The sequence below is a fragment of the Medicago sativa genome, chromosome 4 (genome assembly GCF_051527215.1).
Source record: "Medicago sativa cultivar Bolivia chromosome 4, Bolivia_mono, whole genome shotgun sequence".
Lineage (NCBI taxonomy): Eukaryota > Viridiplantae > Streptophyta > Magnoliopsida > Fabales > Fabaceae > Medicago > Medicago sativa.
The window spans coordinates 37873324-37886238 of record NC_140752.1 but is presented as its reverse complement, the minus strand read 5'-3'; the positions used below and the strand labels follow the sequence as shown (position 1 = coordinate 37886238).

At 36.0% G+C, this 12915-nt stretch overlaps 1 protein-coding gene, 1 long non-coding RNA gene and 1 other non-coding gene across 3 annotated transcripts; 2 read left to right on the top strand and 1 right to left on the bottom strand.

Moving 5' to 3' along the window:
* The first annotated feature begins 742 nt into the window (after window positions 1-742).
* Window positions 743-10294, top strand: LOC146929206 (uncharacterized). The gene is made up of 5 exons (XM_085707243.1): window positions 743-1648; window positions 1736-1933; window positions 9236-9274; window positions 9387-9803; window positions 10277-10294. The coding sequence occupies exons 1-5, from the start codon at window positions 971-973 to the stop codon at window positions 10292-10294; spliced, it is 1350 nt and encodes a 449-aa protein (XP_085563369.1). The 5' UTR covers window positions 743-970.
* Window positions 4699-4805, bottom strand: LOC146929207 (small nucleolar RNA R71). The gene has a single exon (XR_015009121.1). It is a non-coding gene; the product is annotated as a small nucleolar RNA R71 (small nucleolar RNA).
* Window positions 10295-10632: 338 nt separating the features above from the next.
* LOC146929205 (uncharacterized) lies at window positions 10633-11511 on the top strand. Its single transcript, XR_015005976.1, has 3 exons — window positions 10633-10822; window positions 11043-11234; window positions 11318-11511. It is a non-coding gene; the product is annotated as an uncharacterized LOC146929205 (long non-coding RNA).
* The last annotated feature ends 1404 nt before the right edge of the window (window positions 11512-12915 follow it).

Genomic DNA, 12915 nt, shown 5'->3' with positions numbered 1-12915 from the left:
CTTACGGTTGTGATCAATTGATTATAAGGTTGTGATTATCACAACTTCAATTTATAATGTTTGCATTTTGTGTTAATTGTTAAATACTTTCATTTTGTAAATTGTGTGGTTATACTACTTATACGGTTGTGTGATTTTTGTTGAGAGATTTGGTATCTAAATTTTGTGTTAATTGGTTATAATACTTATATGGTTGTGTGCTAATTGGTTATAATACTTTCATTTTGTTAACATAGGCAGAACTGTGTTTGTAACCTAGCGCAAATGTTGTTCAACACTTCAACTTCAATTATTAAGTGCTTGTTATAAATATTATGTCAAATTGTACTTTTGTTGAAAAAAAACGAACCTCTTTTATTTCTATATATATATATATATATATATTATGTCATATATGAATTCGGGATAAAAATTTTGCCCAGGCTCTAGAAAAATCCTGGCTCCGCCACTGGTCATAAAGCATGCATGAGATAATTAATGGTTACGTGTATAGTAGTAGCTCCTATCCCACTTTTTGGTTTATGTGTATGAATTGATACCATCTTGTAATAATTCTTCCTGTTTGACTTGGATTATTGCTAAGTTTTGCATATGATATCCATTATTATATTTTTAATAGTTATGAAGATTTGACATTATGTTTAATAACTCATGAAGAAGGGCATTCATCATTTGCTATGTTTAGATCTATATGATGCATTCATCATTTGCTATGTTTAGATCTATATGCTCCAGCTTCTAAATTGTAATTATGGTGTGTGATTTTAGTTGTCATCTGGTCAATTACTTATACTAGTAGACTATTAGATTCTCATTTCTGGTTAATTATATGGATAGATGTACATGAATTATACTAGTAGACTAGTAGATTCTCATTTTTGGTTAATTATATGGATCGATGTACATGAATGTATGTTATTTTAATTTGAAGTTGTTAATGATAAACGTAAGCAAGCTTTTTTTTCTATAAATGCAGGAAATGACGAAAGGTTGTAATAAACTACCATCCTTGTCAAACCTTTTGAAAGAACTGAACGAAGTAGACCCAAATTTTAAAACTAAAATTGACGAAATAATTCATAATAATGGTAGGGGTAGCTCTTTATTAAGACTACTAAAACTTGTTCCATTGGTTCAAGTGGACTTTGCACCTGATTTGTTGAACGCCTTCATGAGATTTTACAACCCTGATCCTACTCCGATCAACAATAGTTATAGTTTTGACGTTTGTGGTGGTCAAAGAATGAACGTAAAATTGGAGGACGTTCTATATTTGACCCACCTGCCCATTGTTGGCCGAGCAATTGTCAACAATAGTAATAAGGATAAAGAGGCTTTCCTACGAGTATTTTCGATTTCTAAAGGTGGTAATAAGATGTACCTAGTTGATTTGAGAAAGATATGCTTAAATAGGGAAAGAACCGAAGACGAGAGGATCAAGGCAGTACTCCTCATGATTGTGACATGCCTGAAAACTCCTGATGGGAGTGGACATGTTTGCCGATCTACTTATGTTAAATTTATTGAGAATTTGGATGAGGTGGATTCGTATGTCTGGGGTGCGGCAATGTTGTCATACTTATATCAAGGCATGAGGCAATATAAGGAAAAGAGGAAGTCAATTGACGACTTTACATGGCTCATAATAGTAAGATCAATTTTTTTCTCTTAGATCTTTTTTTTCCTTATCTTTTGTTTTTGACAACTTTTTAACCAACTGTTTTTTTTTTTGCAGGGATTCTTCTTTCGTCATTTCAAAGATCTTCTTGGGATCTTCGAAATAAAAGTGGAGCAAGGGCCTCAGGTGCCAATGCTTTTACCTTTGATAAATGCATTGACTCAAATCGGCAAAAACCACCACTGGAAGAGCCATAAATTGAATTTAAAATTGGCCTCGCTACATGAGCACCTGGCAAACCCGGCAACAGAGGAGGTACTAAGTCTTTCTTAAACTTTGTTTTTTTTTTCTTTTTCTTTTTTAATTGGGTTAATTGGGTTAGGGATGGGCAAAGTTCAGTTCTAACTTTGAACTGTGTCTGAACCAAACCAAACTGGTCTTAAAAATTGATTCCTTCCGAGGTGTCGATTGGACAAATGCGTCCATAGTGACTAGGATGAATATCCCGTATCCGAAAACTAATAGTTCGCCCCGTCAATCCTCCAGGACCCAAATCAATTTCTAACTCTAATCTTCCTCCCCGATTTGATATTATTGTGCCAGTATAGACTAAAATTCCGTTATGGTCCAACTCTGAACGATAATAGATACCAGGGCTTTGCAATATTTGATTGATTGCAATTCTGTATATTCCATTTACTATAGAAGTTCCCAGGGAATTCATTAGAGGAATGTTTCCAATAAAAATAATTTGTTCTTGGATATATATAATTCAAGAGGAATATGTAAGTGATTCATATACAACATCTTTTTCTTTTATCGAGGGTTCTACCAATTGATATTTTTCCACAAATAACTGAAATTCAATTTCTTGCTCCATATCTTCAATTTTTGGAAACTTAAAAAGTTCTTCTGTTAAGCCCCGATCAATGAATCTACAAAACCTTTCAAATTGTATTTGATTCAATCCGGGTAGTGTAGACATTCCTTCATTCCCAACCCCAAGCAATTTCAATTTCCCCATTTATTTTATAGAAAATATCACATGATTTGCTGTCATTCTTCATTGAATCACATGAATCGATTTAGCAATAATGGAATTTCTGGTCTTTTTACTTTATTGAATCACATGAAATTTTACCTAACTACGTCTATGAAATACCTATTATGAAAACCGGAGATTTTAAACTCAAATTGGAATTTGCAACAAAACAAACAAATAGAATCTAACTTGTAATATAAATCGAAACAAATTGATAAATTTCACCTAGACTTGGTGTATTTTATAGTAGTAGTATAGTATGTTATTACATAATTCACACTTCCTCTGTGATGAGTCATAAATTAGTCTATTTTAATGCATTATTTAGTTTAGTTTTATTAAGATTTGATTTGATTTTATTGCATATTTATTTCCTTTTTGAATATTTTACTTTAAATTGCTTTTTATTTTATTTTAGGAACGAATATATGGTGGAAGGTGTCTTGGAGCAAAAGAAAGAGGACTGGAGCAAATACAGTGCGAAAATACGAAGATACGAGACAAAAATATGTCTCTACCAAGTCAGAAGCTTGGCACGGCCCGTGCCAACATGTGGCACAGCCGTGCCACCCTCCAGGATGCTCTTTTGCTGCTTTTCTTCAAGCCCAAGTTACCCTGTTGCAGCTCTACTGATTTGCCCTTATAGTTGCTTAGATTTTAAGTCAATTGTAAAGCTATAAATAGAGTAGCATTCCATCATAAACATTCACCTCTTCTTAGAATATTTTAGTGAATTATTTCAATAAAGTTCTTTTATTTCTTTCTCGCAATTTATTTTATTGTTTTCTCTCTTCTTCGCCCATGTCTACGATGAACGTTAGTGAGTAGACTTCTCTTGTCTTGGGATTGTTGGATAAGTCTAATGACATAATCCTAATTGAACCAAGCTTTAACCCTAATTTCATGTAGCCGTAATTTCTAATTTAGATTCACCGTTTTAACATGGATTAACCATTATCAAACTGTAGAAGCGAAAGTGGAGGGTTTGATAATTGTTAATCCATCATCCCAAATATCAATTCATAAAGCGAAAGCGGAGCTTTGATATTGGAACAAGTGAATCTAGACAATAATTGCAAAGGCAGCGAAATAGTCTTTGCAATTATTGAGACATGTGTAGTTTCAATCCTTATAAGCTTCTTCTAGTAATCAAGTCAGCGAAATAGGCTTGGTTACTAGGGGTAAACTCTCACCGGACTTTTACCGGAAAGGTGAGGGGCTAAAGGGAAACCGGTCTTTAGAAATTAAGGTGTAAAACATGAGACTAGAAGTTAAGGTTTTGGCTAGTGAAGGATTTGTCATTAGGATGAACCAATAATCCCAAGGCACTTTTACTTTATTATTGTTATTTTCTTATAATTAAAATTCCAAACTTTATTCTCAAAACCTTCATCTAATCGTTATCTAAAGTTAATTGAATTCATAACTCCTTGTCGGAACGATACTCTCTTTTACTACTATTACTTCGATAGACCGTGCACTTGCAATTTGGTTCTATCATGTTTTTGGCGCCGTTGCCGGGGAGTTATTGCAATTTGATGAATTTTTTTTTAACGATTAGACTGAAAAAAAAAATCTTTTCCTTTATTTTATTTTATTTTATTCTATTTTATTTTATTTCTTTCTTTTTCTATTTCTTCTTTTGCCTTTAACTTCTTGGGAAGATAATAGCGATATGGCTAAGGAACGCGCTCTCAAAGAGTATGCAATCCCATCTTCAAATGAGTCATACGATGCTATTGTGTACCCAACGGTTGACGACAATTTTGAAATAGAACCTGCACTTGTTTACTTAGTGCAGCAAAATCAATTTTTCGGATCACCCACTGAGGATCCGAATTTTCATATTTCAGTCTTTTTAAGACTCAGTGGAACCGTGAATGCAAACCAAGAGGTAGTAAGACTGCACTACTTTCCTTTTTCCTCAGGGGGAAGGGCTAGTACTTGGTTTAATTCATTGGAAATTGGTTCTATAACTTCGTGGCAGCAAATGAGACAAACTTTTCTTTCCCGATTCTTTCCTCATTCTAAAACTGTTAAATTAAGGAATCGAATCACATAATTCACTCAAAAAGATGGAGAATCTCTTTACGATGCGTGGGAGCATTTCAAGGAAATGCTTAGACTTTTTCCTCATCATGGTTTAGAGAAGTGGCTTATTATTCACACTTTTTATAGTGGTCTTTTGTATCCCACAAAAAATTATGTTGATGCAGCTGCAGGTGGAGCTTTAATGAATAAAACATACACATGAGCATATGCTTTGATCGAGGACATGGCACAAAACCACTATCAGTAGACCTACGAAAGAGACATCACCAATGTTGCTCCTTCACCCTCTAAAAAAGAGGTAGGTATGTATGAAATTTCTTCCCTTGATCATCTAGCTGCTAAGGTTGACGCACTCACACAAAAATTTGATAAAATAAATACTAGTGCTGTCACACCTGCTCTTGTATAACCTCCCAGTGAAGCTTGTGGTGTATTTGGCCATATTGGCATTGATTGCCAACTAGGTAGTGTTGTTAGCGGTCCTGAGCAAGTATTCTATAATCAAGGGTGTAGAAACAACCAAATTTTTTTTTCAAACCCCTCAAAATCTTTTTGGACAACAAACAACACCACCCATTTATGCAAACAACCAAAGAGTGCCTCAAAAATCCAGCTTGGAACTTTTTTTAGAAAATTTTCTTATCAATCAATCCAAGCAGCTCCAAGAGCTTCAAAATCAAACTAAATTTATGAGTGACTCGTTTGCCAAACTTACATCGAAAGTAGACTCCATAGTTACTCACAGTGAGATGCTCGAGTCTCAGACATCTCAAATGGCTACTTCCTGTCAAACCTCTGAAGTCCTTCTAGGCCAAACCGAAACTAACCCCAAAGACCATATAAGTGCTATTACTTTTAGGGATGGTAAACAATTAGAGGACCCCGTTGTGAAAGTTATGAACAATGAAGGAGAGATAGGGAGTGATGAGCCTCAAAGTGAGAAAGCCATAGGAGAGAATGACAAGCCATTTGTTTCACCATCTCATGAGCCTGAAATTCCATCAACACAAGGTCTTGTTAAATCCAAGTTAGATGACCAGTTTAGGAATTCTATTGAAATACTTCCAAACAAATTGCCACCTAAACTTAAGAATCTAGAAAGTTTTTCCATACCTTGTGTCATAGGATCTAAAACCTTTGAGGAAGCCATGTGTGATTTGGTTGAGAATGTCAGTTTGATGCCGTTGTCCCTTTCTGAAAGATTGGGTATAGGATAGATAAACCACTTTCTAACCGTCAAGCTAATGACTTTAAACGAGCGCTTCGTGGGAGCCAACCCACGCATTTAATTGCTTTTGTTTTGTTTTGTTTGTTTTTCTTTGTTTTAAGTTGTTTTGCAGGTAATTGTCCAAGTACGATTCAAGAAAATGAAAATTTTTGAAGCCCCCTAGACCAGAAAGGTGGCACGGCCCGTGCTAAGGTTGGCACGGCCGTGCCAGATGTTTAACACACAAAAGAGGCCAAGTTCCAGAATGTTGGCACGACCCGTGACAAGGTTGGCACGGCCGTGCCCGATCTCTAGTGGCCTATAACCCAATTTTTTCTCTTCTTCTTCATTCATTATCACACACAAACCTCTTTCTACCTTCAAACTTCTCTCTAAAACCTCCATAACCATCAAACCTCAAACCTTCATATCTCCATCAAGACTCCACCAAATCAATCTAATTCTTCCACAAATCAATCCCAAACCTCATTCAAAACACAAACCACCATTCAAGAATAACTTTCATCCGCCCAAACCCATAATTCACCAAAACCCTATTCTCATTACACCAACCCCAAACCAACCCTTTTCACCAAAAATCTTCCAAACCCTAACCTTCAACCAAACCTCACAAAAGTCAACCTAAGGTCTAATGGCTTCAAGAAGTAGTGCAAAAGTACAAGCAAGCTCTTCCGGAGGACCTCCCTCAAAGAGGCAAGCACAAGAAAAGAATCATGGAATCAAATTCAAAGACATCAAGCAAAGGGATAGGTACTTGAGGAGGAAAATCTGGATGAGGGAGAAGGTGCTCACAAGACCATGATGAAGGAGAAGGTGCTAACTTGCACCATGAGAAAGAGCACCATGACCATGAGAAGGTGCTAACTTGCACCGTGAGAAAGAGCACCAAGGTCCTCTTTATGGACCTCAATGATAAATTGTGAGCTTTCCTCTTCCTCTCTTCCTTTATCTCTACTCTTTCTTCTACTCCTTCTTCTACTTCTTCTCCTTCTCTTTTCTTTTAATTCTCTTTTCTTTTGAATCATTGAGGACAATGCTTCTCCTAAGTGTGTGGGGGAGCCTAATAAAGTGTCAAGAGTCGTAGTGTTCCAAACTCCCTTAAACTTTATTCCTTTGCTTTGTTTTTATAGCGAAAGGCATGATTAGTAGCTTGTTTTTAATGAAAAATATGGCATAAATTTTTTGTTTTGTCTCTTCTTTGAAGGTTGTTTCTTGTACATGAAAGTAATTTCTTGTGTTTTTAGTGTTCTTGCTATGCCCACATCTTGTTTTGTTGTGAAAATTCTCCATTGAGAAAAGCACCCGGTTGCAATCTTTGAGTAAATGTATGAGTAGGTATTTTAAGGAGCATGTTCTATCTTTAGTGTTAACTTAGACCCTTAAAAGTCTTTAGAGTAAAAGTAGTATAAGTTTGTGTGGGAAATTAATCAATTGTGCTTCATTGTTATATTCTCTTAAAATTGTAAATGTAAAATGGGGCGGGAGAATGGCACCAACATGTGGGGGAAAGGACAATCCCTAACTTCCTAATTGTGGTGGTGACTCCCTAATTTGAACTTAAAGTAAAATAAATTCATCAATGCTAGGGGGAAAGGACAATTACATCCAAAAAGACTTCCTATGCGGAGATGAAATAAAATTTTGCAGCACTACTTAGGGTGATTTTGAATCTAGGGGGAAAGGACAATTACATCCAAAAATACTTCCTATGAGGATAGATAGGCCCTAAGCATCTGCAACCCCTTGTGCTTAATTGTTAATTTAATTCTAACTTAAATTCCCATCACTCTTATATGAAATGAAGAAAGACTTTTCTCGGTTACTTTAGCATTAAGGATAGAACATGTTCTTCATAATATCTGTCTTATACATGAGCAAGAAAAAGGTTGGACTGCACACACACACTCACTTGAGACTTGATGTTGGGTTGAATAGGTTCACGAGGAATGTTTGAAATTGTGATTAGTGTACTTGAGACAAAACCTTTCTTTTGAGACATGTGTTCTTAATAGTATTGGCATGATTAATCTTTTGTTGTTGCTAATGTCTATTGCCTTTTGCTTGAGGACAAGCAAATATTCAAGTGTGGGGGAGTTTGATGAGTCATAAATTAGTCTATTTTAATGCATTGTTTAGTTTAGTTTTATTAAGATTTGATTTTATTTTATTGCATATTTATTTCCTTTTTGAATATTTTACTTTAAATTGCTTTTTATTTTATTTTAGGAAAGAATATATGGTGGAAGGTGTCTTGGAGCAAAAGAAAGAGGACTGGAGCAAATACAGTGCGAAAATACGAAGATACGAGACAAAAATATGTCTCTACCAAGTCAGAAGCTTGGCACGGCCCGTGCCAACATGTGGCACGGTCGTGCCACCCTCCAGGATGCTCTTTTGCTGCTTTTCTTCAAGCCCAAGTTACCCTGTTTCAGCTTTACTGATTTGCCCTTATAGTTGCTTAGATTTTAAGTCAATTGTAAAGCTATAAATAGAGTAGCATTCCATCATAAACATTCACCTCTTCTTAGAATATTTTAGTGAATTATTTCAATAAAGTTCTTTTATTTCTTTCTCGCAATTTATTTTATTGTTTTCTATCTTCTTCCCCCATGTCTACGATGAACGTTAGTGAGTAGACTTCTCTTGTCTTGGGATTGTTGGATAAGTCTAATGACATAATCCTAATCGAACCAAGCTTTAACCCTAATTTCATGTAGCCGTAATTTCTAATTTAGATTCACCGTTTTAACATGGATTAACCATTATCAAACTGTAGAAGCGAAAGTGGAGGGTTTGATAATTGTTAATCCATCATCCCAAATATCAATTCATAAAGCGAAAGCGGAGCTTTGATATTGGAACAAGTGAATCTAGACAATAATTGCAAAGGCATCGAAATAGTCTTTGCAATTATTGAGACATGTGTAGTTTCAATCCTTATAAGCTTCTTCTAGTAATCAAGTCAGCGAAATAGGCTTGGTTACTAGGGGTAAACTCTCACTGGACTTTTACCGGAAAGGTGAGGGGCTAAAGGGAAACCAGTCTTTAGAAATGAAGGTGTAAAACATGAGACTAGAAGTTAAGGTTTTGGCTAGTGAAGGATTTGTCATTAGGATGAACCAATAATCCCAAGGCACTTTTACTTTATTATTGTTATTTTCTTATAATTAAAAATCCAAACTTTATTCTCAAAACCTTCATCTAATCGTTATCTAAAGTTAATTGAATTCATAACTCCCTGTCGGAACGATACTCTCTTTTACTACTATTACTTCGATAGACCGTGCACTTGCAGTTTGGTTCTATCACTCTGTCAGGTGCATATAAAATCCAGGTAAGGAACCAATTGAAAACTAGGTTGTGGTGTGGTCTGGTTAGTAAATTTGGGTTGGTTAACCACATTTTTTGCAAACTCTTTGTAATTCTATTGTAATTTTTTGTTACAGGAAGAACGTATCACTAGGCACCCTTACACTCCAGACTTGTTGCCTCCACACCTGCATGATCAGATCCCGTACTGTACTCTCGTCTCTCCATTGTTTTGCTACAATTACGTGGAACATCATCTTCCGCATCATGTAGCAAGACAATTTCAGGTGCTTAATGGGATTGATTTTACCAGTGTCAGATATAATCTGACCACGATTAGATTCAAGGTAAATGCAGGCAGGTTTAAGATTAATTTCGAGGAACATTATAACAAGGAGATAGAAGAATGGGAGGCTCGCCGTTTAGCCCAAAGCTATCGGCCTTATGAAGCATCTCCCCATTTGGAGGAGTCGGAGAGCTATCGGCCTGCTGAAGCATCTCCCCGTTTGGAGGAGTTGGAGATTCAAAAATATGTGGCCTCTCCCCATTCCGAGGTACGAGAACACCAAGTTTTAACTAACCCCATTGTTTGTAATTTTTTTTTCTTCTGACGAACCGTGCGGTTTGATAGTGTGTTGTTTTTTGTTCTCTTTTTGTGACGAACCGTGCGGTTTAATATTTTTCGGACAAGAAATCAATTTGTATCAAGTTTTATCTTTGTAATAAGTTTGATATATAAGATCTTTGTATTATTCAAATGGAAGTTTTTAGCTAGAATTTCGAAGGTGTTTGAAAACGAGTATCCCGTACACCAATTAGTTCTGTGTAAATAGCATCAACAACCTAAGTGCATGTTTGGTTTGGCGTTTCCAACCCATAGACTCATGTTTACCAACCCTCACTATGATTTTGACATTTTGCATTATGTTTGGTTTTCTTTCTTAAAAGCAATTCTGGCCATTAAATGTGATTCTAGCTCAAGCTGGAATTTACATTAATGTCCTTATATAACATCCTTAAATTGCAGAATCATTTTGCTGTCTAATTATTGTAATTGGAAAATATTATATTCCTGTTCAATGTTTACATATTCCAACATTCTTTTTAAAAATATTCCAAACTTTTTTAATTGCGTGAAAAAAATCTTTTATATTCCAAATTTTTTTAGTGGAAAATATTATATTCCAGTGCACCGTGAAAGTTATATTGCCCCATAAATTATACTTATTTTTTATTTATGTATTAGAATTTTATGTGCTAATTTAGTGTTATTATCCCAATCTTTTATGTTACATTTTTTACTTCTTTAACACCAGTAGATGTTACCTTTAAATTGGGATAATTTTTATGTTACATCTTTTACTTCTTCTGCTTTTCAGGTGGCACGGGATGCCTCCCACATCCAGACGCTTTCAGAGTCTACGGCTGATCAGGTGCACAGTTCTGATGAAGCAATTGACAAGTTTACTTATCTGGAGGGGGACCTTAATGTTGTTACCATTAGGAAGAGAGATATTGAACTTCTAGAGCCAGAGAGATCCGTCAATGACAATATCATTGACTTTTATATCAAGTAAGTATGATTGAAGAAATTGTAACTTTCCATAGATTCCATTGATAAAACAGTGTTTAGTGTTTACCCTCATTTTGTCTCTCATTCATGCATACACGAGATCTTTATTATCCAATCACTTGTACTCTTCTCCATCCTTTAGCTTGAAAGTTGTTAATTTAGTTATTCTTGATAGTTGTTTTACCATTTTCTTTTCAAATGGAATATGGTGTATTTGTAGGTATTTGAAAAATAATCTCTCTACCGATGAACAGAAGAGGTTTCATTTTTTCAATTCCTTCTTCTTTCGAAAGCTAGTTAACGGAGATCCATCATGTGCTTTTGATAGAGAAGAAGCTTTTCAACGTGTACAAAATTGGACTAAGGATGACATTTTTAAAAAGGATTACATCTTGATTCCCGTAAACTACAGGTAAGAGCCTAAAACAATATTTTGATAGCAAATGTGGTTTCTGCAGCAACTTAAGAATAATTATTGATGTATCTTGATGGCAGTGAACACTGGAGTTTGATTGTCATTTGTCATCCTGGGGAGGTGTCATGCTTAGGAGGCAAGATATCTTTCTTTTAAGTTGTTACTTTATGGTTTATTTGGGCAGTCTTCATTTTATTTGATTGTCTTGTAGGTGAAGAAATTAACAATGAATTTCCAAAAGTACCTTGCATCTTGCACATGAACTCCATGAAAGGAACTCTAACCCAAAACAAATTCCACCAATCAAAAACAACTTTCATCCATCCAAACCAAAAATCCACCAAATTCGTATACCTTATAACTCTAACCCAAAAACCAAAATTTCTTCACCAATCTTCATCATTAAACTCAAAAACCTTACTTAACCCACAACCCTATCACTAAACCAACCTTTCCGACACAAAACCTTACCGAAACCTAACCTTCCCCACAAACCCAAACCAAGTCAACAAAGGTCAATGGCACCCAAGAGGAAAGGAAAGGAAGTTGCTACCTCCGATGATGGCGCAAGTAGAAAGAAAGCAACACCAAGGAACCACAACATCGAATTCAACACTCCGGAACAACGGAGTAAGTATAAATCTCTTCTCTCTAAACATTTACACCCTTGTAGGTACCCTGATTCTCATACTATGAATGTATTAGGGATTAGAGATAATGTGGTTAGGTTGCTGAACAAATTAGGATGGGTTGAGATGCTAAGGTCTATGAGGGGTTTGAAAACTTCACTTATGAATTCTTAATCTCTATTGCCTTCAAAAAGGATAGGTTGAATTTTGATAACCCCGATCATAGAGTCTCCTTCCTGATTATGAACATTGATTATGAGATGTCTCTTGAAAACTTTTGCTTAGAGATGGGCTTCGGAAATGCGGGGTTCATCCATGACTTTTGGAATCATGATCTAAAGCCGAAAGACTACAACCCTGCTGCCTTTTGGGAACGTATCACAGGTTTAGAACAATACAACTCTCGTTCTAATAAGGCTAGTAACATTCACAACCCTGTGCTTAGGTACCTTCAAAGGGTTATGGCTTGCACCATTTGGGGTAGGAAAGAGGTAGGAACGACTGGGACGGATGAACTCTTCATGTTGTGGGCTATGCTTAGTGACCACCTGTGAATACCAGTTATTACTTGCTTGATTATCTTGCTTCTGTAGGTGTGAAGTCTGACGGTAAGAGTGAGATAGTAGTAGGTGGCATAATCACTTTCATTGCTAGGAAGTTTGGAGTGGGTGAGGATCAAGAGATAAACCAAATTGAGGGCAACAATAAGCTTAACATAGACACCCTCGTTCCCATGAACTTTTTTAAGCCTCATCCGCCTGACAACATGACTTATGAGCTTAAGCTCAATGTGCATTTATTGTTTATCCTTCCTAACCCATCTCGGACTGACATCAAGGTGAAAGAAAATTTGTTGTATGTTGGTGATGACCCACAGGTACAAGAAGAGCACAATGATGTTGAGGAGGAAGGTGCACACCTGCAAGATGATGTGGAGCACCATGAACATGAAGTCGGTGGGCACTATAATGAAGACAATGACCGGTGGGCATGGATGCAAACCGAGGTTCAAAGAATAAGCACCGAGCAACAAAGACAAGGTGTAGAAA

What these genes read in the sequence shown, in the direction of transcription:
- LOC146929206 (XM_085707243.1), top strand. Translation starts at nt 971, where the DNA reads ATGCAGGAAATGACGAAAGGTTGTAATAAACTACCATCCTTGTCAAAC. An exon ending in ACTTTACATGGCTCATAATA is followed by an intron (nt 1,649 to 1,735) that starts GTAAGATCAATT and finishes TTTTTTTTGCAG; the next exon opens with GGATTCTTCTTTCGTCATTT. An exon ending in CAAACCCGGCAACAGAGGAG is followed by an intron (nt 1,934 to 9,235) that starts GTACTAAGTCTT and finishes GTGCACTTGCAG; the next exon opens with TTTGGTTCTATCACTCTGTC.